Genomic DNA, 21,941 nt, shown 5'->3' with positions numbered 1-21,941 from the left:
GAACAGTGGGAAGGAGTGATGACAAGAGACCATCCCTGGAAGTTACGAAAGGAAATTGTGAGCAAGAGGGTGAGGAGTGGTTTCTTTGCATGGAGGGTGGTTGAGCCGTGGAATGCATTGCCTGATAGAGTGGTGAGGGCGAGAACGGTCAATGAGTTTAAGGAGTGGTATGATAGACTTTGTGTTTCTTAGGGGGAAACCTTCCCTCAATGAGTCTTGACAGACTTTATGTTCTTAGGAAGGACCTCCCACGATGAGTCTTTTGACTCCATGGAGGCCTGAATAATAATAATAAATCTGACCAAGAAAACTTCTAGAGTTTTTCAGATATGTGGCAAGTAGAAGGAAGAATGATTATGATAAAATGATGTTAATGGATGAAGATAGTGAAATAGTAACTGCTGCAGAGAGCATAGTTGAGGTATTCAGTGAACAATTTTTTTAAGGGTCTTTCATTTTGATCAGGGTGAAATCATGAAAAGCTCAAGTGAAGAGGAAATAGGTGAGGATGGCTCAGTTGTGAGAAAACAGGAGGTATATGAGAAAATAAATAAACTCTAATGTGAATAAGGCAATAGGATTTGTTGAAATATCACCATGTGTCTTAAGGAAATGTTCCAGGGAGTTGGCAGTAATAGTGGCTTGCCTGTTGAATAAGTTTTATAACAGCAGAGGTCCCAAGGGAGTTGGAAGAAGGTAAAATTTTTCCACTGCATAAAAATGGTGATGGCTACAAATTATAGGACAATCTGTATATCTGGAGTTGTGGTTAAGGTATTGTAGAAATTAGTGAGAACTAGAATACAGAAATGGGTTGATAACAGCAGTTTCTCTGTGATTGTCAGCATGGATTTGTTAAAGGGAGATCACATTTTACCAGCTTATGTATGATGATAACAAGGTAACAAATGTACTAGACAAAAGAGATGCATTTACAGTGGTATACCTAGATTCTGCAAAAGCTTTTGATAAATTGCCACATGACAAGCTGTTGAATAAATTGAAACATGGGATTGGATAACAGACTTCTGAGTTGGATCAGTGACTGGCTGTCAGATAGGTATCAGAAAGTTGTATATGGGGAAGGTTCAATATCCCAAAAGAGGAAAGCTACTAGTGGTATGCTGAAGGGATTTGTATTTGGGCCATTGTTTCAACTTGCATATTAATGATTAAGGATATGTGTGTAGATGGTAGATAGGAATCAGAAAGTGATATATGGTAGGTGTGGGAATCTATCAGATTTAAGGTGACCAGTGGCATACCCCAGGGATCAGTCCTTGGACCTGTGTTGTTCAATCCATTCATTAGTGATATTGGGAATGACCCAACAGGAGATGTTTAACTGTTTGCTGCTGATGCAAAGATAGATAGGGAAATCAGGGAGATACTGATATGCAGCACTTACTGAATAATTTGAATGAGCTGAAACAGTAGAAAAAAAATGATAATGGCTAGCGATTTAGTGTCAGTAAATGTAAAGTTATGCACTTTAGCATGATGAGGTTTCCTGTGGCATACTTTATTGGTGGGATATGTTACAAAAAATTTATGAGGCTAGGGATATGGAAGTTATGGTGACTAGGAATTTGAAGTTCAAAGGTTGCATTGCAAAAATTGCAAATACAACTTAGAGGATAACTGTGATGTTGAAACAAACATTGACTTGTAAGGATAAGGAAGTCATTTTGCCTCATTATGAGGCAAAATGACTTGACTGTACACTACTGTGCACAGATTTTGTCACATGGGGTTCAGAGAGGATAAGAAAGCTGTACAAAAGATGCATAGAAAAGTAACAAAGATGATATTGGGTTTAGGGAATGTAGATTAGGAGACAGATTTGGCGTATGTGGACTACAGACACTGCTAAACTTGAGAAGGATGGGGGGGAGGTCATATGATAGTGCTCTATGAACTTCTGAAGGAGCCTTTGTAGTTTAGTTGGTTTAGACAAGTGCTTTGGCTGGAAAGACCCACATTTGAATCCCATCTGTGAAGCGAGGAACCTTGACCAGGTGTTAATCAATGAAATGGTGAGTTAGCCAGTCTCATACAGGTGGAGGTTATTTTTCTTCCTGAAAGTGTGGTTTTGCTTTCCTCAAAACAAGCAATCCCTTCCAGAAGAGTACACGCAACATAAAGACATAGGGCACTGTTGGCATAAGGATTAACTACCTTATCCCATTGGATTTTGTTTCGAATGATTATTATTATTATTATTATTAAACAAGACCTCATGGAGTCAAAGACTCATCTAGGAGGTCCTTTTATCTCACACACATCTCATCATATCGGGTCTTAAACACATTCAAACTCCTTGCAGACACCACACTCTCAGGCAAGGCATTCCAATCATTCACAACTCTGCACGAAAAAAACCTGCCTCTCACTCCCCTACTCACACCCTCTTTATACAGTTTCCAGGGATGACCTCTGGTTCTCCCCTGATCTCCCACTATTCGCTGTAGAACTTCTCCACCATTGATCCTATAGCAACCCCTTACCAACTTGTAGGTCTCTATCATATCTCCCCTCTTCCTTCTCTCCACTAGTCTCTGCAAATTACATCTTTTCAATCTTTCCTCATACTCGACATTCCAGAGGTCAGAAACTACCTTAGTCAGTCGCCTTTGGACCCTTTCCAACATCTCCTCATCCTTCTGAAAACCAGGTGACCAAATCTGGGCACAATAGTCCATGTGTGGCCTAATCAAAGCCTTATACAATGGAACAAGAATCTCCCTACTTCTACACGTCAGTGTCCTCCTCATCATTCCCAGAAGTCTTTGTGTTGTCTTCACAATTTTGGCGATGTGACCCCTAAATTTTAGATCCTTATCCACTATCACTCCCAGATCTCTTATTTCCTCTACTTCCAACAATATATTCTTACCAAGCATAAATTCTGCATCCCATCTTTGTTTTCCAAATTTTAAAACCTTACATTTTGCAACATTGAACTCACATCCCCATTTGCTTGCCCAATCACTCAATTTATTCAAGTCTTCTTGCAAGGCCACAACATCTTCACTACTCTTTATGGTTCTTCCCAACTTTGCATCATCTGCAAACAACTGAATATCTCCATCCAAATCTTCGCCAATATCATTAATATACAAGTTAAATAGTAATGGCCCTAAAACGTCTACACATAAACATAAATCAGGAAGGAAGAAAACTGCTGAGAGTGTGTTATAGGTTATCAGCTGATAAGTTTTCTTTATATGGAAGGTGGGAAGAGGACAAAGGGATATATGTAGAAGTTAAGTTTGGTATACATTAAATGGTACAAAGAAAGAAAGAAAATGTAGTGCAAAGATGCATTGCTTCCTTGAACAGGTTAGTTCACTCAGATTAATTAATCATGCTATCTAAAAGCCCCAGAAATTACCCAATATCCAATTTGAAAATTTAGATGCACATTACAATATATAATGAGATTAGACTCCAATTAAACAATTTCTATACACTTATTAAATTCTTGCTATGTATTTACATACTTATCGAGTGCATGGTTAATTTCAGAACTCTAAAAAACAATAATTATAGCTTTTTTGGTATTACATCTATTTTACATGTCATACACATATTTACTATATTAATCTATATTAATACCAGATATAAAATTAGCATAATAGAATGTAGCAAGGTGTATGTGATAATTATACAAATCTTATTTATGTATAGACCATACCTACAAGCCAGCAAGAGAGAGATTCTTGCTGACTATGCTCTGCCTGTGGCAGTAATTTCACTCAGTTTCCTGGGATCTTTTGTCTTCAGGGATGTGCCAAGTAAGTTAAAACCTTTGACTTCCATTAATCATTTTGGAACTATCTTGATATTTGTTGTTTACATTTTTTTAAAAAATTCAAACAACGTTTCAGTTTTTTTAAAAAAGATATTTTTGTAATTTCATGAGAATTTTATCACAGATCAGTGTGTGTGTGTCTGTAGAGAGAGGGGGGGCTGGAAATGTTTCATGTGAGAGTGTAAGAAATGCGAGCCATGGGAAAGTAGGAGAATGAAGCAAGTAGTATTAATGATGTAAGGCAAGATAGCAAGAGTGTTATAAAGAATGTAGAAGGGGATGAATGATCATGTGCAATATGTGAATGAGAGTATGAAAGAAGTGTCTGAAGTAATGAGATGACAGTAAGGAATAAAATAGCATGCCTATGCAGCATCCTTCAGGACAAAACGTGAGCCAGAGTAACTGGAGAAATGATTGTTGTGTGTGGTACATCAGAAAGGAGAATGAAAGAAAAGGTGAATGAGAAAAGCATGAGAGTGCAAGAAACTGGGAGTAAGGAGAAGGTATTGTATGAACATTTGATGATAAGAGGTGTACTTAATGAGAAATAATGAAAGCATATTTTCCAGGTGAAAGGTGAAGAATGCTAGTGAAGCTGTTAGTATGCAGAGAGAAGTGAAAGAATTAATTGTTTTGCTTTTGAAAAGTGAGAAATATGCAAGAGAGAGAAGATATGAACCAATGCGGACAGAAGTGAAAAAGAAGAGCAAGAAAGTAAGGATTGCAAGTCTGCTGCTTAATATGACAGGAGTAAATCGAGAAGGACCATGATTGCAAAAGTGTCAATGAGATTGTGCAGGAGGAATGGTGCACAGTTTATGGAGTGAATTTGGTCAACGAAAGAACTTATATATGTCTGATGGACTGCATTTAAATGGTTTTGGATTAAACGTATGGAAAGAGTTGTGTGAGAGGTTGGAAGTACAAATGTACAAATTCAGGAAAACTAGATGCAATCAAGTGTGGGTTCAGCCACTCCTGAGACAAATGATTGAGTGTACAGAAATGATTATGCAGTGGTGAATGCAGTTCCTTGGGTTAGTATTAACAGTTTCACAAGGGTAACTGTGGAGCTAAAGAGATGTTGAAATGCATGTACACGAATGCCAAAAGTATTAGAAATAAGGGAGAGAAATTTTTGGCATTGGTCAGCTCAACTTGGCCAAAAATTATAAGCATTAGTGAGACTTCATTGACAAAAAATGATATAGTTACAGGAATAGAATGTAAAGGGTATTGTATTTTCAGGGAGGATAGAGGGATTAGGACAGGAGGCTGGGTATTGCTGATGATAAAAAGAATTTCAACCAATACAATTAGAAGTTAGAGAATTTTAGGTGAACTATCAGATGAACCTCAAATGAACCATCTCTGTTGGAGATGGTTCATACATTTATCTGGTGTGAGATAGAGGCCGATAGGATAAAGCATATTGTTGGTTGCTGCTATAGATTAGGAGGTTTACAGAAAGATGTGGATGCCATGCATTGGCAGATTATCACAATCAGTGCAGGCCAAGTAATTGTTGTGGGGATGTAGACTGGAGGGAGGAAAGAGGACATGGTAGTATTGAAGTAGAATTTATACAGTTACTATGGGATAATTAGCTGAAACAATATATCAGGGAGAGTACATCAAAAGAATTTCAACCAATACAATTAAAAGTTAGAGAATTTTAAGTGAACCATCAGATGAACCTTAAATGAACCGTCTCTGTCGGAGATGGTTCATTTGAGTTTAGCTGGCGTGAGATAGAGGCCGATAGGACAAAGCATATTGTTGGTCGCTGCTATAGACTAGGTTTACAGAAAGATGTGGATGCCATGTATTGGCAGATTATCACAATCAGTGCAGGCCAAGTAATTATTGTGGGGATGTAGACTGGAGGGAGGAAAGGGGACATGGTAGTATTGAAGTAGAATTTATACAGTTACTATGGGATAATTAGCTGAAACAATATATCATGGAGAGTACATCAAAAGAATTTCAACCAATACAATTAAAAGTTAGAGAATTTTAAGTGAACCATCAGATGAACCTCAAATGAACCGTCTCTGTCAGAGACAGTTCATTTGAGTTTATCTGGTGTGAGATAGAGGCCGATAGGACAAAGCATATTGTTGGTCGCTGCTATAGACTAGAAGGTTTACAGAAAGATGTGGATGCCATGCATTGGCAGATTATCACAATCAGTGCAGGCCAAGTAATTATTGTGGATAAAAATATGTACTTGGCCTTATCCCAACGTGGAATTGGGATAAGGTGGTTTCATTACGTAAAGGAAGACTCCATAACCTAGGTACTCTGCCTCCAATTAGAGAAAGTGACCATGTAGTCTTGTTCTAGGAAGTTGCCCAACATGTGGAATTCTCTGCCAAGAAAGGGTTTATGTTTAACTATAAAGCTGGTATGATAATTATGACAGACCTAGAAGTCATCTTGGAAGAGTGCTGTGACTTGAGAAGCTATAAGGAAAGAATATCAGTTGTGCATGGAAAATGGTCAGGAATTGTTGGTGAGAAGCAGTATCAGACTGCATACTCACAGTTAGGAGTGATAAATTGAGTGGGAGTTAAGTAGATATGAGTAAGCTGATATCTATGTAAGAATGTAAAGCAAGAGCTGCAAAAAAAAAAAATACTGTGGAGGGAATATAGAGAAAGTAATCAGCATACTCATGAGTAGTGCAAATAAGATGGGTCACTAGTTTGGTAAGAAAGGCCAAATTTGATTATGTGATAAAATTAACTAAGTAAGCCAAAATAAATCCAAAAGAATTTTTTCGTTATGCAGCAGGAGAGGAAGAATGACTATGTAAGACTTTAATCAGTGGTGATGATAGAAAAGTGGCAGAAGCAAAAGAAATAGCGAGTTGCTGAATGGTCACTTTGCAAAAGTGTATCATCCAGGTGGAGATTTTGCAACTGCTGATGTTAGAATTACATTAGATACTCAGCATATTTAAATATTAATGTGGATACAACAGTCGGAGTGGTTGGCATGTCGACTAGTGTTACATGAATGTGCGAAAGAATTGGCACTGCCACTGATGAAATTGTTCAACCTAAGTTCCATCTCTCACAAAGTTCAAGGGAGTGGAATTGGGATAAGGTGGTTTCATTATGTAAAGGTAGACTCCATGACAGAAGTAGTAAATTACAGACTAATTAATACTTCAGGAGTGGTGGTGGTTGAAGTATTGGAGAAGTTGGTTAAAGGTAAAATTCAGCAGTGGGTAGATGGAAGCACAATACTCTATGGTGGGCAGCATGGCTTTGTAAAAGGTAGGTCCTGCCTTAGTAATTTACTAGACAGAAAATTACTAATAAAGAAAATAGCTACACCATGATACTGATGAATTTTGCAAAGGCATTTGACAGAATACTGAATGAAACACTATTACAAAAGTTGGAGCAAATGGGAATGGATATGAATGGATAGGTAGCATGGGGAGGGCAGCTGACAGCAGACATCAGAGAGTAGTATATTGTTCAATAGAATCTAGGAGAATGAGGGGTGACTAATGGAGTAACTTGAGGTTCTGTACCAGGGCCACTGTTCTTTAATTTGTATATTAATTATATAGGGAAAGATTTAAGGGGGAATATCCAATTGTTTGTTGATAATGCAAAACTGGGGAGAGCAATAGTTGAGAAGGGTAATGTAGATATCCTGCAGGATGATTTAAATAAATTGGCATTGTGTGCAAAGGATAATAATTGTAATTTTAATATTTCAAAATGTAAGGTTATGCACTTCTGTTTGAAAGGGTTGCATGCTGTTCATCACATTTCAGGAGATTGATGAGGCTAAGGACTAGAGGGTAATGGTAGACATGAAGTTGATCTTCACTATTATGCACAGATTTAGTCACCTGGGTTTCTTGGAAATCGGGATGTGTTGGAGAAGATTCAGAGGCAAGTGACTAAACTGGTGATAGGTCTGCGAAATGCTCCCTATGAGGATAGGTTGAAGGTATGTGGGTTGCAAAGTTTAGCTGATAGGTGGAAATGAGTAGACATGATAGAAATTTATAATCTATTCAAGGGGTTCTATAAAATCAACACAAAGGAAATTTTTCAACACATAATGAATAGAGAGAGGGAGAGCTAAAAGTCGCTCCTGGAAGTTGTGTAAGAGTATGGTTAGCATGGTACCATCGACAGGGTGTAGCATAAAGGTAGCCTGCCTCATGGCACCACTTAATTAAGGGCATTCGTTCAGCCATATTAGGGCAACAAGATACTTTACATCTGATGTACAAGTAGGTGCAATAGATTTATTTGAAGAATTAAAAATTCTCTCAAAAATAATGCAAGAGAAAAGTGGTCCTCACCAAATTTTATCATATATATATATATATATATATATATAGCCAAAATCTTGTAGAAATTTATCTCAACATAACTACTGCCTAAGGATATTGTTAACAATTCCTGTTAGCGTAGCAAGTGCGGAAAGAAGTTTTTCCAAGCTTAAACTGATTTAAAATTATTTGCAAACAGCAATGACCCAAGAAAGATTGGTTGGTCTAGCAACAGGCAGACATGGCTTATAGTTTAAATTTAGAAGAGCTTATAAACAGTTTTATTGTGCGATATCCCCATGGAGCAAACATTTAATTAATATTATTATGTAATTGTTTTGCATTAATGTTTCTCTTGTAATAAAATCAAAACAGTAATTGGAGATTTTCTTATATTTTTGTCTTATAATCTGTCGGAGACAATATTTAATTGTTTGCCTCAGGGTGCAATCTAATCTGGCGACGGCTCTGGTGGCTAGTAAGGGTATGCAGACATATTAGGGCAACAATATGTCTTTAATTTTTTGCTTGGAGAGTGGTGAGAGAATGGAATGGATTGCTAAAATTAGTTGAGTGCCCTGACAGTGAACTAATTCAAGGATAGGTATGATAGATATTGTATGTATAAAGGTTAGTGTGAGTCTCCTACAAGGAGTCTTCTGACTCTATAGAAGACTCCAATCTGACACCTTGATGTAACAGTAATAAATGCCTTCCTTAGTTTATGTGGAACCATTTAGGTAAGTTATTATCAATTTTTACTGCTACAAACTAATCAGACAGCCATACAAAGAGCTCTTGAACTCAGTAGCATTAAAAATTGAAAATAAATTTCTCAAAAAGTTCCATACAGACTAGAGAGTGCACCAAGGTTATATTCTGTATGGAACTTTTTGAGAAATTTATTTTCAATTTTTAATGAAATTTTTAGGTCTTCATAGTTCCTAATTTAGTAGACTTAAAAAGTGAGTTTAAAATTAGGAATTATGAAGACCTGACATTTGCTATATTATTTGCATACCTTAATTAAATGTAAGGTATGCAGATGATACAGTACTCTTAATAGTGAAGAGATGAACTGAAATCTTTGTTTCAAAGTCTAAAAAGAAAGTATGAGATATGGATTAAAAATAAAATTCAAATATATGATCCCAGATTGGTTATCAGAACAAATTTATGACTAGGCGAAGTTGACCATTTCATATAACCTGCGATCATTAAATCAGTAAGGTGAGAGAATGCCAAAATTAAATCAAAAGAAGAATCTTACTACAAAAAATCAGAGGAAAAAAAAAGATAGCTTTGAAACCATGGTGTTGAAGAAGAATGCTTAAAATTTCATGGATGGTAAAGAGCTAACGAAAGCATTATTAAGAAAAGAATTCTCAAATACTTCATACATGTACTACAATTAAAAAAATAACAAAAAAGCAATATTAAGAAAACTTTTCTACAGGGTTAAGTTGAAGGATAAAGAAAAAAAAAGATCAAATTGTAAAAATTAACAAAATTCCCCACTAGACTATGATTAAACAGTTAGATAGAGGAGAATTGAGCATCAGATCACTATTCTTCAGCCATGAAGAAATTGATGTGAGAGAGAGAGAGATTAGGAGATGTTTCAATGGGAATTTACAGATACTGCCAAGTTGAAGAGTGAAGCAGATATTGTAGCTCTACAGGAAGATTTGAATAGACACTAGCTATGTAAGCACATGAGCAGGCTGCCAACTCTTCATTTGCAAAATATAAGGTTAGAAATTGGAAAGGCAAAGATGGGATGCATTATATGTAATTAGTGAATAGTGATTATCACCACATTTTGTGGTTATATTTGTTTTAACACAATTATAATAACAATGAGGAGAACTTGACATATAGAAGTAAAGTAATCATAATTCTATCAGACATCATAATGGATTATAATGTGCTAACCTGGTTTTCAAGGAGATAAAAATGTTTTGGAAAGAGTCCAGAGGAGAGTAAATAAAGTAGTGTCATGTCTCTTGATTGAGTATGAAGACAGATTGAGAGAATACCATTTGCAGAACTTCACGGATAGGGGAAAGATATTATTGAGATATATGTGAGCCTGGATGGCCAAGTGTGCAGTATTTCCACTCTCAAATCAACCAGTAGGCTGTGGATTCAAATCATTCTATGAGCAGAGTTATTTGTGAATGTCATTAAGTGGTTGATGAGTTTCATTGCTTGATGTGGGACCACTAACCTGCTTACTGGAAGCCTGAAATGGCTTGAAAAAGTTTAGTGTATGGCCTCTAAAGGACTTTCAGATTTTAAACCTTAGCTCACCTATGGTATTATGGTATTATATAATGGTATAATCACCTATGGGAGGAATCTTTATATGGACTTGTTCAATCGAAGGTGAGTTAGCCAATCTCATACGGAGGTAGCGGGGGTTTTCTCCCAGAAACTCAGGTTTTTCATCCCGCATACAGACAAATCAGCCCTTCAGAACACATGCAATTTCCAGACAAAAAATACTAGTTGTGGTGGTGGTGGTAGTGAGCAGTAGATGGCGTTGATGTAGATGATTGGTAGTAGTGGTGAAGACGGAGAGTTGTACAGTAGGTGTTCTCCCACGATGAGTCTACGGACTCCTTGGAGGTGTCACGAATAATAATAATAATAATAATTAATGTATGAAAAGTTTTTATAACCTTCTGTGGGTGGGAAAAAACTTTAAACTTTCACATTAAAAACTATATATACAGCAGATCCTACTTCATAAATGCTCATTTTAACCCTCCCTTACTTTTATGAATGGTGACTATGAAATGGTGAGTGATATTGATGTGATAATGTGTATCCTTCAGTCAAAGACACTGAAGATTTTGAATCTTCTTCAGAAAAAGTAATGGGGTAAATAAATTGCTGAACTTACATGAAAAAGGAGCTTGCCATTGAAAGATTCATCAAAATGGCAAAGCAAGGCTGTCAAAGAAGAAATTAAAGAATCTCCTATGTTTATATATCAGAGACTTACAGAGACTTCTGAAAAAATTAATTCCAGTCTAAAAATTTGAAAAACTAATAATTTAAATGTTGAATGATGTTCAAAACTCTTAGGTCTCAAGAATACCTTGTCATCCTGCAGAGAAATTTACTGAAAAAAAAATGGGGGAAAAATTGCCTATTTCAGAAAAAACTAGAGATTTTAATTTCAAGAAACTCTAAATAGTAAATACTGTAACATTTTACTTTTACATCATTGAACGTATTTATCATTTCATTAGTTAAGTATCATGCTTCAGTTTGGTAGTCATTTCAGTGTAATATTATACAGCTCAAAACTAGATTTCCATGAACATAACCTCAATTTATTACACTGAGCCTATAGGAAATTAGAATTCAATTTACAATGACTCACTTAATGATGGTTTTTCACGAACCATGAGTTTTTCAGGAACCATGGTTATGAAAGCAGGAATCTACTGTATATACAGAGTGATTCTGCACCCTGTCATAAACTTTATAATAAAAGCATGTCTTAAAATGTATTCTGCACCTCAAAATTAATGGAAAAGGTCCCAATAGAGACAACTTCAGAAACCTCACAATTCCAATACAACTTTTCATAAAGCTGATAAAATCACACAATTATAAACAACCAGAATCGCATACAAGATAATGCCTAGTGTAACATTTAATCTAATAGCTTTGTCCTGAGCAACTGGCAGTTGCCATTTGTTTTAGTATTTCTAAAACAAATGGCATGTAAGTTCACATTTACTGAATTTGTTAATATGCACTTTTATCATGTTGGTCGATTTGTAGAGCCTCTGCTACTAATGGCTCGCAGAAAGTTAAGCAAGTTTGAACGCGGTTAGTAGTTGGAAGCGGAACAATCGTTCAGTGCTGTTGGCACACTCTCCCTCATTGAGTCTTTGGATTCCCTGAAGGTGTCACATGATGATAATAATAATTATTATTATTATAAATGTGCCAATGGAAATGCCCAAGAAGTATATAGATTTTATCAAGAGGCTTTTTCTGGTCATTGAATTCGATGCTCTGGAACATTCACTTATCTTCATTACTGCTTTTGTGAGCATGACAGTTTCTGCACCATGAAATGGAGAAGATAAAGACCTGTGAGAGCACCAGAAAATGAGGAAAACATACTGGATGTATTAGTACAGAATTCACACATACACTAGCACATGGAGGATTGAATTGGAAGACGGTGTCTCCCAAGAAGTTGTATGGAGGGTCTTGCATAAAAATTGGTTTATCCATGTCCAGTAGAGTTAAGCACTTTCTCCAAACAATCATTATCACTGATTGGTATTTTGTCAATGATTTCTACAATAGTGTCTGCAAGACTGACTATTTCTCTTTTGTACTTTTTGTATGCAAGGCAACATTCACTTGAGATGGCATTTTGAATAATCCCAAATCGCACATGGGCTAATCAAAATTCTCATGCAGCTTATTCAGCAAGACATCAGCAATGTTCTCCATCAACATATGGACAGATATCTTTGAAGAAAAATTAATAGGCTGTTATGTTTTGCCTTACAGGTTTTGGGACTTTGTAACTTCACTTCTTGCAAAAACCTGCTAGAAAAGATCTTCCAGGATGTGCTCCGTGAATCTCTTCACATGGAGGAGAAATATTTAGTTCATACATGAAGCTCTGCCACATTTTATTTGCAAGGCCCAAGAGCATCTTGCTCAGAAGTTTCATGAAAGTTGAATTGGTTGAGAATGGGCCAATTACATAGCCTCCTCAGTTATCTGACAGAGTGTGGATTTTTATTTGCAGATCCATTCGAAATAATTGGTGTCTCGGCTGAAGAATGTTGATGAACTGCAGAAATATGTAAACATGCATGTACTGTCAGCAGACACCAGCTAGTGAGCTCATAAGATTGTTGGTAAATAAGATGATTCAACTGCTGCATGGTTGCCAACAGGAGTAATTTTGAACACACTGAACACACTGTGTATTTCGTTTATCCTACAAGTGTTCTTTTGCCTGTTACCAAGGGATTTATTCTTATTTCATGACATGTTGCCTTCTGTTTGCATTATAAATTATCAGCATTTGTGCTACCATTACAACGGACTGTATCATAAAAAATGTGAAGTTTCCACACTCACATCCATTCATTGGGACCTTTCCGTTAGTTTTGAGGTGCAGAATGTACCTTAGAAGTTAATAACAGGGATATGGAATCATACTCTTGTTATAAATCCGTTGTTATCAGATTGGTGTGAAAGGGATTTTTCATGAAGTATAAGGAAGATATAGCTGGGTAGTGATGAGCAGAGTTTGAATTGAGAGTGTTTCATGAGTGGACTGCATTAACTGAGAGTGTGGCAAGTGCAGAAATAGTAAACAAATTTAAGGAACAGCACAGTTTGATATGCATTGTTTGTTGACAGTGAGGATTTTCCACAGAGAATCTTTGATTACTCTGCTGAGGTTTGATGTTAAAATAATGTTAATTATTTACGGTTTTCCATTCAGTACATTGTTATCAATATAACAAATGGCTGAAAGAGTAACGAATTATTATACTGATGCAAATAGCACTTCATTTGGCAATTACGTGCAGGAAATTTCTTGCTTACAATGAGACCTTTCCTTTTGGTTGGAAAGACTCAAGTTTGAATCCAATCAAGACCTTGAAGATGCATTTTCTCTACCTCTTCAACCAAAGCGTTCAAGTCTTTGACAGATAGTATGTTTTTTCACCTTCTCAGAAATTTTGATTCTCACAAAACTGACAGCAGATATGAACATTGACCATCTAGCCCAGTTGCTATATAAAAATTTTATAAATTTCATAAATTAGTGTTCTGTTACAAAACAAAGTGGAAATATGCATACGTGTTCATTCTCCTGAGTTCATGTATAAAATCCACATATATACATATGGAGTTATTTCAGTATTGAGATGATTTCAACAATTGGCAGAAAATCTTCTAGTGATAAATTAATTTCCACTAATAAGATATCTTCTTGAAATCAAGTAAGAAGTTTCATTATTGGATCAATACTATATTCTTAACACACACTTTGACAAACAATTTAATCCCTGTTTTCACTGAATGTCTTTTGTCAGCACAGGGGCACCAACCTTTCATGAGCAGGCATAAAAAAAACATAAATAAAAGCCTAAAATAACCATCTATATAAAAAAAAAAAAAAAATTAAAAGACTTATCACTGTGTACTATGAGGAAAGAAAACCATCTTGATCTCATTGAAGAATTGCTTCTTTTAATGTGAGGATAGAAGGGGTAAAAAGGGAGGGGGAGTGCTATTGATGATAGAGAAAGAGTTATGTCCATACAAGGTAGAGATGCAAGAGGGAAATGGGGCCAGTGGTTTTGAGGCAGTATGGTATGAGATAGAGGTGAATAGAATCAAATACTTGGTGGGATGTTGTTATAGACCTGGTAATGTAGATGGTGGTGATAGTGAAATGTATAGTCAAATAAGCCAAGCAAATAAGAAAAGGGTGATCATTATGGGTGATTTTAATTATGGCAATATAGACTGGAATGAAGAGATAGCAACTGGAAGTAAAGAAAATGAGTTTCTTGAGTTTTTGAGGGATAACTACCTCAGACAGTATGTAACAGAGGGCACAAGAGGATTAAGGGTCTTGGATTTGGTCATCTCATCAGAGGATGTAATTATCAATGAGGTATCAAATCATCCACCAATTGGTGAAAGTGACCATGAGGTGATTACTTGGGTGGTTGCCAGCAGTGCAAGGACCCCTGTGAAAAAAGGGTATATGTGGAACTACAAGGGGGGTGATTATGAAGAGCTCAGGAGACAGCTTGCAGGTGTAGCATGGAATGAGGAGTTAGCTGGAAAAGAGATCAATGCAGCTTGGGGGATTTTCAAAAAATATTTAGTGGATGCAATGTCTAAATGTATACCACGGGTGAGAAGGTTAAATAAGGTAGGTGTGAGATGAATGAATAAAGAGATTAAGCATGCAATACAGAAAAAAAGGGCATTGTGGAGGCAGCATAAGAGAAGTGGAAGTAACCAATTTCATGAGGTCTACAAAGACCAGGCAAGGAGGGTGACTTGGTTGGTGAGAGTAGCTAAAGAGAGGTATGAACAGCAGTTAGCTAATGATGCTAAAAAGAATCCTAGGGAGTTCTTTCGATATGTAGCCAGCAAAAGAAAGAATGATTATGGAAGGATGACATTGATTGGAGGAAATGGTATAAAGACAGCTGTTGCAGAATGTGTGGTGGAGATACTTAATGAGCAGTTCATAAAGATCTTTCAATCTTGTGAATGTGACTTCATGGAGAGATTAAGAGCAGTTGATGATGGGGAGGAGAGACTGACTGTAAGTGAGCAAGAGGTGTTTGGGGAGTTGAGTAAACTAGATGTAAATAAGGCTGTGGGACTTGATAATATATCACCGCGTATTCTGAAGGAATGTGCCAGAGAGTTGACACCTGCCTTGACATATTTTTTTAATACGAGTCTTGCACTTGGTCAAGTCCCTAAAGAGTGGAAGGAGGGCAAGATTGTGCCACTTCATAAAGGAGGTGATCGAACTCAAGCATCAAACTATAGGCCTATCTGTGTGTCAGGTGTTGTGGTTAAGTTGTTGGAGAAGCTTGTGAGAACTAGGATCCAGAGTTGGGTTGACAACAATGGTATAATCTTTGATGGACAGCATGGATTTGCTAAAGGGAGGTCATGTTTTAGTAATCTACTTACTTATTACAATAAAGTGACTGCTTCCTTGGACAGAGGAGAAGGATACACAGTAATATACTTGGATTTCGCAAAAGCTTTTGATAGAGTACCTCATGATAAGTTGACAGTCAAACTAGAGCAGATGGGGTTGGATATTAGATTAGTGCATTGGATTGGAGACTGGCTATCTGATAGGTATCAACAAGTTGTGTATGTGGGTGCAATATCCAGGAAAAGGAAAGTCACTAGTGGAGTGCCTCAGGGATCTGTTTTAGGGCCATTACTATTTAACTTGTATATTAATGATATTGGCGAAGATTTGGATGGAGATATTCAGTTGTTTGCAGATGATGCAAAGTTGGGACGAACCATAAAGAGTAGTGAAGATGTTGTGGCCTTGCAAGAAGACTTGAATAAATTGAGTGATTGGGCAAGCAAATGGGGATGTGAGTTCAATGTTGCAAAATGTAAGGTTTTAAAATTTGGAAAACAAAGATGGGATGCAGAATTTATGCTTGGTGAGAATATATTGTTGGAAGTAGAGGAAATAAGAGATCTGGGAGTGATAGTGGATAAGGATCTAAAATTTAGGGGACACATTGCCAAAATTGTGAAGACAACACAAAGACTTCTGGGAGTGTCCTCCTCATCATTCCCAGATGAGGAGGACACTCCTCATCTGGGAATGATGAGGAGGACAAGGTAAGGCTTTGATTAGGCCACACATGGACTATTGTGCCCAGATTTGGTCACCTGGTTTTCAGAAGGATGAAGAGATGTTGGAAAGGGTCCAAAGGCGACTGACTAAGGTAGTTTCTGACCTCTGAAATGTCGAGTATGAGGAAAGATTGAAAAGATGTAATTTGCAGAGTCTAGTGAAGAGAAGGAAGAGGGGAGATATGATAGAGACCTACAAGTTGGTAAGGGGTTGTTATAGGATCAATGGTGGAGAAGTTCTACAGAGAATAGTGGGAGATCAGGGGAGAACCAGAGGTCATCCCTGGAAACTGTATAAAGAGGGTGTGAGTAGGGGAGTGAGAGGCAGGTTTTTTTCGTGCAGAGTTGTGAATGATTGGAATGCCTTGCCTGAGAGTGTGGTGTCTGCAAGGAGTTTGAATGTGTTTAAGACCCGGTATGATGAGATGTGTGTGAGATAAAAGGACCTCCTAGATGAGTCTTTGACTCCATGAGGTCTTGTTTAATAATAATAATAATAATAATAATTATAATGCTTAGGTACTGTAACAAGGTGATGAGTGCATTGGACAGAGGAGATGTTATACAGTGGGTATACTTACATCGAAGGTGAGTTAGCCAACCTCATACGGAGATAGCAAGGATTTTTTCTCCCGGAAACTCAAGTTTTTCATCCCGCATACAGACAAATCGGCCCCCCTTCAGAACACACACAATTTACAGACAAAAATACTAGCTGTGGTGGTGGTGTGGTGTGGATGGGCAGTAGATGGCTCTGATGCAGATGATTGGTAGTAGAGGTTAGGTGGAGATGGAGAGTTGTACATAGGTGTCCTCCCACGATGAGTCTTCGGACTCCTTGGAGATGTCACGAAAATAATAATAAAATAAAAAATTTTGCAAATAATAAAATGGATGGGATTGGATAACAGATTAGTGAGTTAAATTGGTGACTGGCTGTCATATAAGTATAAGAAAGTTGTCTATTGCAGTATCCTGAACGAAGAAAGTCACTAGGGGTGTGTCACAGGGGTCTGTACTTGGGCTATTGTTGTTCAAATTGTTTATTAATATTGAAACAGATTTACTGGAAATATGCAACTATTTGCAGATGATGAAATACTGGGGAGAACAATGAGCAGTCAAGAGATGTTGTGGCCTTACAGGAAGACATGAATAGATTGTGTGAATGCATATACATAAGTGGAACTGTCAGTTCGGTGTTGCAGAGTGTAAGGTTCTGAAATTCAGTAAGTAATGATGGGATGTATAGTATACCCTCAGTGGGGAAACATTGAAGGAGTTGAAAAGATGAGCGATCTGGGAATGGTGGTGGACATGGTTCCTGAAATTCACGGTCTTGTCCATCACCACTCCCAGATCTGGTCTTTTAAATATGGGGTATGAAGATAGATTGAAGGAATGTAACTTGCAAAGCCTCGAATAGGAGGAGGAAGGGGGGGGGGGTATGATTAAGACATATAAGTTTGTCTGAAGTTGTTACCAGGAACATGGAAGAAATATTTCAAAGAATGGGAGAGAGAGGGTAGAACAAGAGGCTGTTCCTGGAAATTATATAAGGAGGGTGTTGGCAAAGATGTGAAGAGTAGGATTTTGGCATGCAGAGTGGAATGCATTACCTGAGTGTGTTGCGAATGTGGAAACATTGATTTTGTGTGTGATAATGCATATCCTTCCCCCTTCTATGAGTCTGACTCCATGGCGGTCTGACAATAATAATAATAGTATATATAATATATACTATTATTATTATTATTATATACATGGTTTCTGAAAATTGCTACTAAGCTAGATGTAGTTAGTACATAGTATATATGGGCACACCTGTCTGGCATTCGTATAGTGAAGGTATGTAAGTTCTTTTCACTTAAACTTTGATATCGTCCAGGTCTACCTACTTACTGATGAGACCTCAAAAAAGGTTGAAACCGGTCTGGGTAGTGACCTCTCCTCATAATGTAATGACAATATTACATCTCCTAGGAGCTGTGTTTTTACATTATGAGAAAATATCAAGGATAGTGAGGGAGCTTGCTCCACCTTCGCTTCGAGTTGCCTTGGTGTTGTACTACCAAGTGGTCACTTACGCTTGGATTCGCCGATAGTTCTTCAGCATGAAACTTTTAGATCGCAGTTTTCGATCTTAGAGTTTCGCATACTGGCTGTAAAATAATAAGGGATTTTTATCCCCTTAATTTAATTAACTTCGCCAGAAAAAATAGCCATTTGGCTTTTCATCATGTAGTTAGTACATTTGATCAAAATGTATGTTTTAATATTAAGTCAATCATTCGAATGCTTTAGCTAAAAAATCTTCAAATTACTGATTAATTTCTACTAATAAATGAATGATTTCTTGATTTCAAGCAGGAAGCTTTCATTAGCTCACATTGTTACTAAATATATTAACTATTTAGAAAAGGATTAAGAATGCATGAAAGATTGTCAATCATAAGATGAATGTTAACCAATACAAAAATGTGGTAATTAACTGTATCTTGTTAATACTGCATTTGAATTATTGTGCTCAGATTTGGAGAAAGAGCAGATATGAATCATGACATCTAAAAATATAAAATATCTTTATAATCAGTAGTTACTTCAGTTATCAAGGATTATACAATGCAGTTGTTTTAAATTTTTTTACATAGCAATCTTTGTATGAAGCTCACTTGATGGTTGACCCATAGGGTAAGATATGCAAAAGCTGATTATGAGAATGATAGTCAAGGAGACCAAAGAAAATCCCAAAGAATTCTTTCACAGTGTGTGGCAATTGAAAGGAAGAACAAAGATTATAGAAGTAACTTTTATGAGTACTATTGGTAGGGATGTAGTAGAAACAGATGAAATGATTGAGTTACTGGGTTTATCATTTTACAAGTTGAACTTATTGCAGCATTTAAACATTTTGCAAGTTGAAACTATTACAACAAAATGAATAATCCACTCCGAAACACTGCAGAACAAAAATTTCTAGTGACACTAGAAATATTACTGAAGTTTGATGACATCAATGGTGGTAAAAGGAAACCAAGCACAACCACTTAAATGAAAATCTGCCTCTTAACAATGAGCTGCCAGGTGTATGAGGATAAATGACTTGGATGACTGCCCGATTTAATTACTCATGTCATTAATGAATGAGTTAACTTGTTTTGTATATTAATTCTATATTTATCTTTGCAAGGAAATATTTTCTTTAAAGATCCCCAAAACAATCTTATTGATCCCCTCAAAGTCACCTAAAGACCCTTGGGGGGTCACTGCCAACCAGTTTGGGAATCCCTAATGTAGAGTAATGACTTTATTATCATATTATTTTCTCAGGCATCTCCATGAAACCATACTCATCATGAAAGAACTATACTAGAGCCATAATTCACTCTATACCTCCTTGAATTCATTCACAAAAAAGCACCACTCACAATTGCCTCTGGCAACTCATTCACTATCTTCAAAAAAAAAAAAAAAAAAAAAAAATTGGTTCCATGCTCTTGCTAATTATACCCTTACACAATTTCTAGAAGATGATCCTTGTTCTCTCCCTTTTGTGCCATGTATTGAAAAAATAAGTTTTCTTTCTCAATCCTATAAAGCCCCTTTAATACCTCATATCTTTCTAACATGTCTCCTCTTTTCTGCCTCTCAGCTAACATTTATAACCTACAGCCCTACAATCTGTCTTCACAGGGAGCATTCCATAGACCTGTCACAATTTGGTAATTTGTCTCTGGATCCTCTCCACCATCTCATCACCAAGAATCCAGCCAACCAGATCTGTGTTCTTCCTAAAGTGCATGACCTTACACTTTATCACTTTAAACTGATAGCCATTATCCTTTTCCCCCTGCCAGTCAATTGAAATCATCCCGTAGGATCTGTATATCATTTTCATTGACTATTGCTCTTCCCAGTTTTGTGTCATCAGCAAACAACTGGATATTTCCCCTTAAATCATTTCTCATCTTAAATTACTCAGATTAATAAGGTGTGACACCTTTTGGCTACTCATATATGGAAATATGACTTCTACATTTCTTCAACCTTGGTATCACCTGTGGGTCTGGCTCCTACTGATGAGACCTCAATAAAGGTTCGAAACTGGTCTGGGTTGTGATTCTTCCCATAATGCATAGCATTATACATGTCCTCTATATAACTCGTATATAGCCTCTATATACGAGTTGTTCTGACCTGAAAACAATTCACATGCAAACTTTGCTTACACTTGGAGAAAGGATTAAACCAAGAATATAATTTCTTGGCATCTTTAATTTATACTCTTTCACTTGTAGCTTGTGCACTGCAGATGATAACCCTGATATGAAGGTCAAAAAGTCAAGAAATTAAAGTAATTATTCTTAACACGGTAGTTTTTCATGATTTTATCAAAATGAATGCTGCTCACTGCATAACTTCAAAAGAAAAGAACAGAAATGGATTGATAACAGCAGTATTCTCTGATTGTCAGCATGGGTTTGTTAAAGAAACTCATGTTTTACAAATTTGCTTATACACTATAACAAGGTGATGAATGCATTAGTCTGGGGAGATGATGCATACACAGTGGTATACTTTAGATTTTGCAAAGGCAGGCTTTTGAAGATTGCCACATGACAAGCTGATAACTAAATTGAAATAGATGAGATTGGATAACTAATAAGTTAAAGACTGGGCTCTCTGACAGGTATCAATAAGTTGCATATGAGGTTGTGGTGATAATAGGGATGAGTTTAAGTGGAGATATGCAACTGCTGATGATGCAAAATTGGGAAGGACAATGAGCAGTCAAGCAGATGTTGTGACCTTACATGAGGAATTGAATAGATATTTCAGTGTTGTAAAGTGTAATTCTGAAATTTGGTAAGCAATGATGGGATGCAAAGTATTCACTTGGTGGGGAAATTTTGTAGAGAACAGAAGAGATGAGCAATCTGAAAGTGGTGGACAGAGACCTATTGTTTGTGGCCATATTGCACAAGTTGTGAAAGCATCACATCAGATTATAGCAATGAAGACCTTGACATGCAGAAATAAGGACATTATGGTTCCATTCTATAAGGCCTTTATCATCTGGTTTTCATGGTGATGAGAATATATTAAAAAACATTAAGGTGGTAATCGATCTTTGAAATGTGGAGTAAGAAGAGAGATTTGGGAAATGCAATTTGTAAAGCCTCATAAATAGGAGGAGAAAAAGGGAATATGATTGAGACATAAGTTGGTAATGGGTTATTACCAGGTTAATGTTGAAGAAATTTTTCATGGAATGGGATGTGGGGAGGTAAGACAGTAGGCTATTTCCAGAAACTGACAGTGTGGTGAATGCAGACAAGGTGAAGGAGTTTAAAGCACGGTTTTATGAGTTTTGTGTGTGGTAGTATGTAC

The 21,941-nt window shown here is 36.7% G+C and overlaps 1 protein-coding gene across 1 annotated transcript in view; it reads left to right on the top strand.

Annotated features, from left to right (window-relative positions):
- Nucleotides 1–21,941, top strand: part of LOC150095576 (solute carrier family 4 member 11-like) — a 341,029-nt gene that overhangs the window by 276,325 nt on the left and 42,763 nt on the right. The window contains exon 11 of the mRNA XM_090410034.1: nt 3,691–3,797. Within this exon, the coding sequence (XP_090266160.1) occupies nt 3,691–3,797 (107 nt within the window). The remainder of the gene's footprint in view (nt 1–3,690; nt 3,798–21,941) is intronic.

This window comes from Typopeltis vanoorti, chromosome 20 (assembly GCF_054136105.1).
Source record: "Typopeltis vanoorti isolate ZY-2024b chromosome 20, IOZ_Tvanoo_1.0, whole genome shotgun sequence".
Lineage (NCBI taxonomy): Eukaryota > Metazoa > Arthropoda > Arachnida > Uropygi > Thelyphonidae > Typopeltis > Typopeltis vanoorti.
Note: the sequence above shows the minus strand (reverse complement) of the source record. Positions and strands in the feature narration are given on the sequence as shown.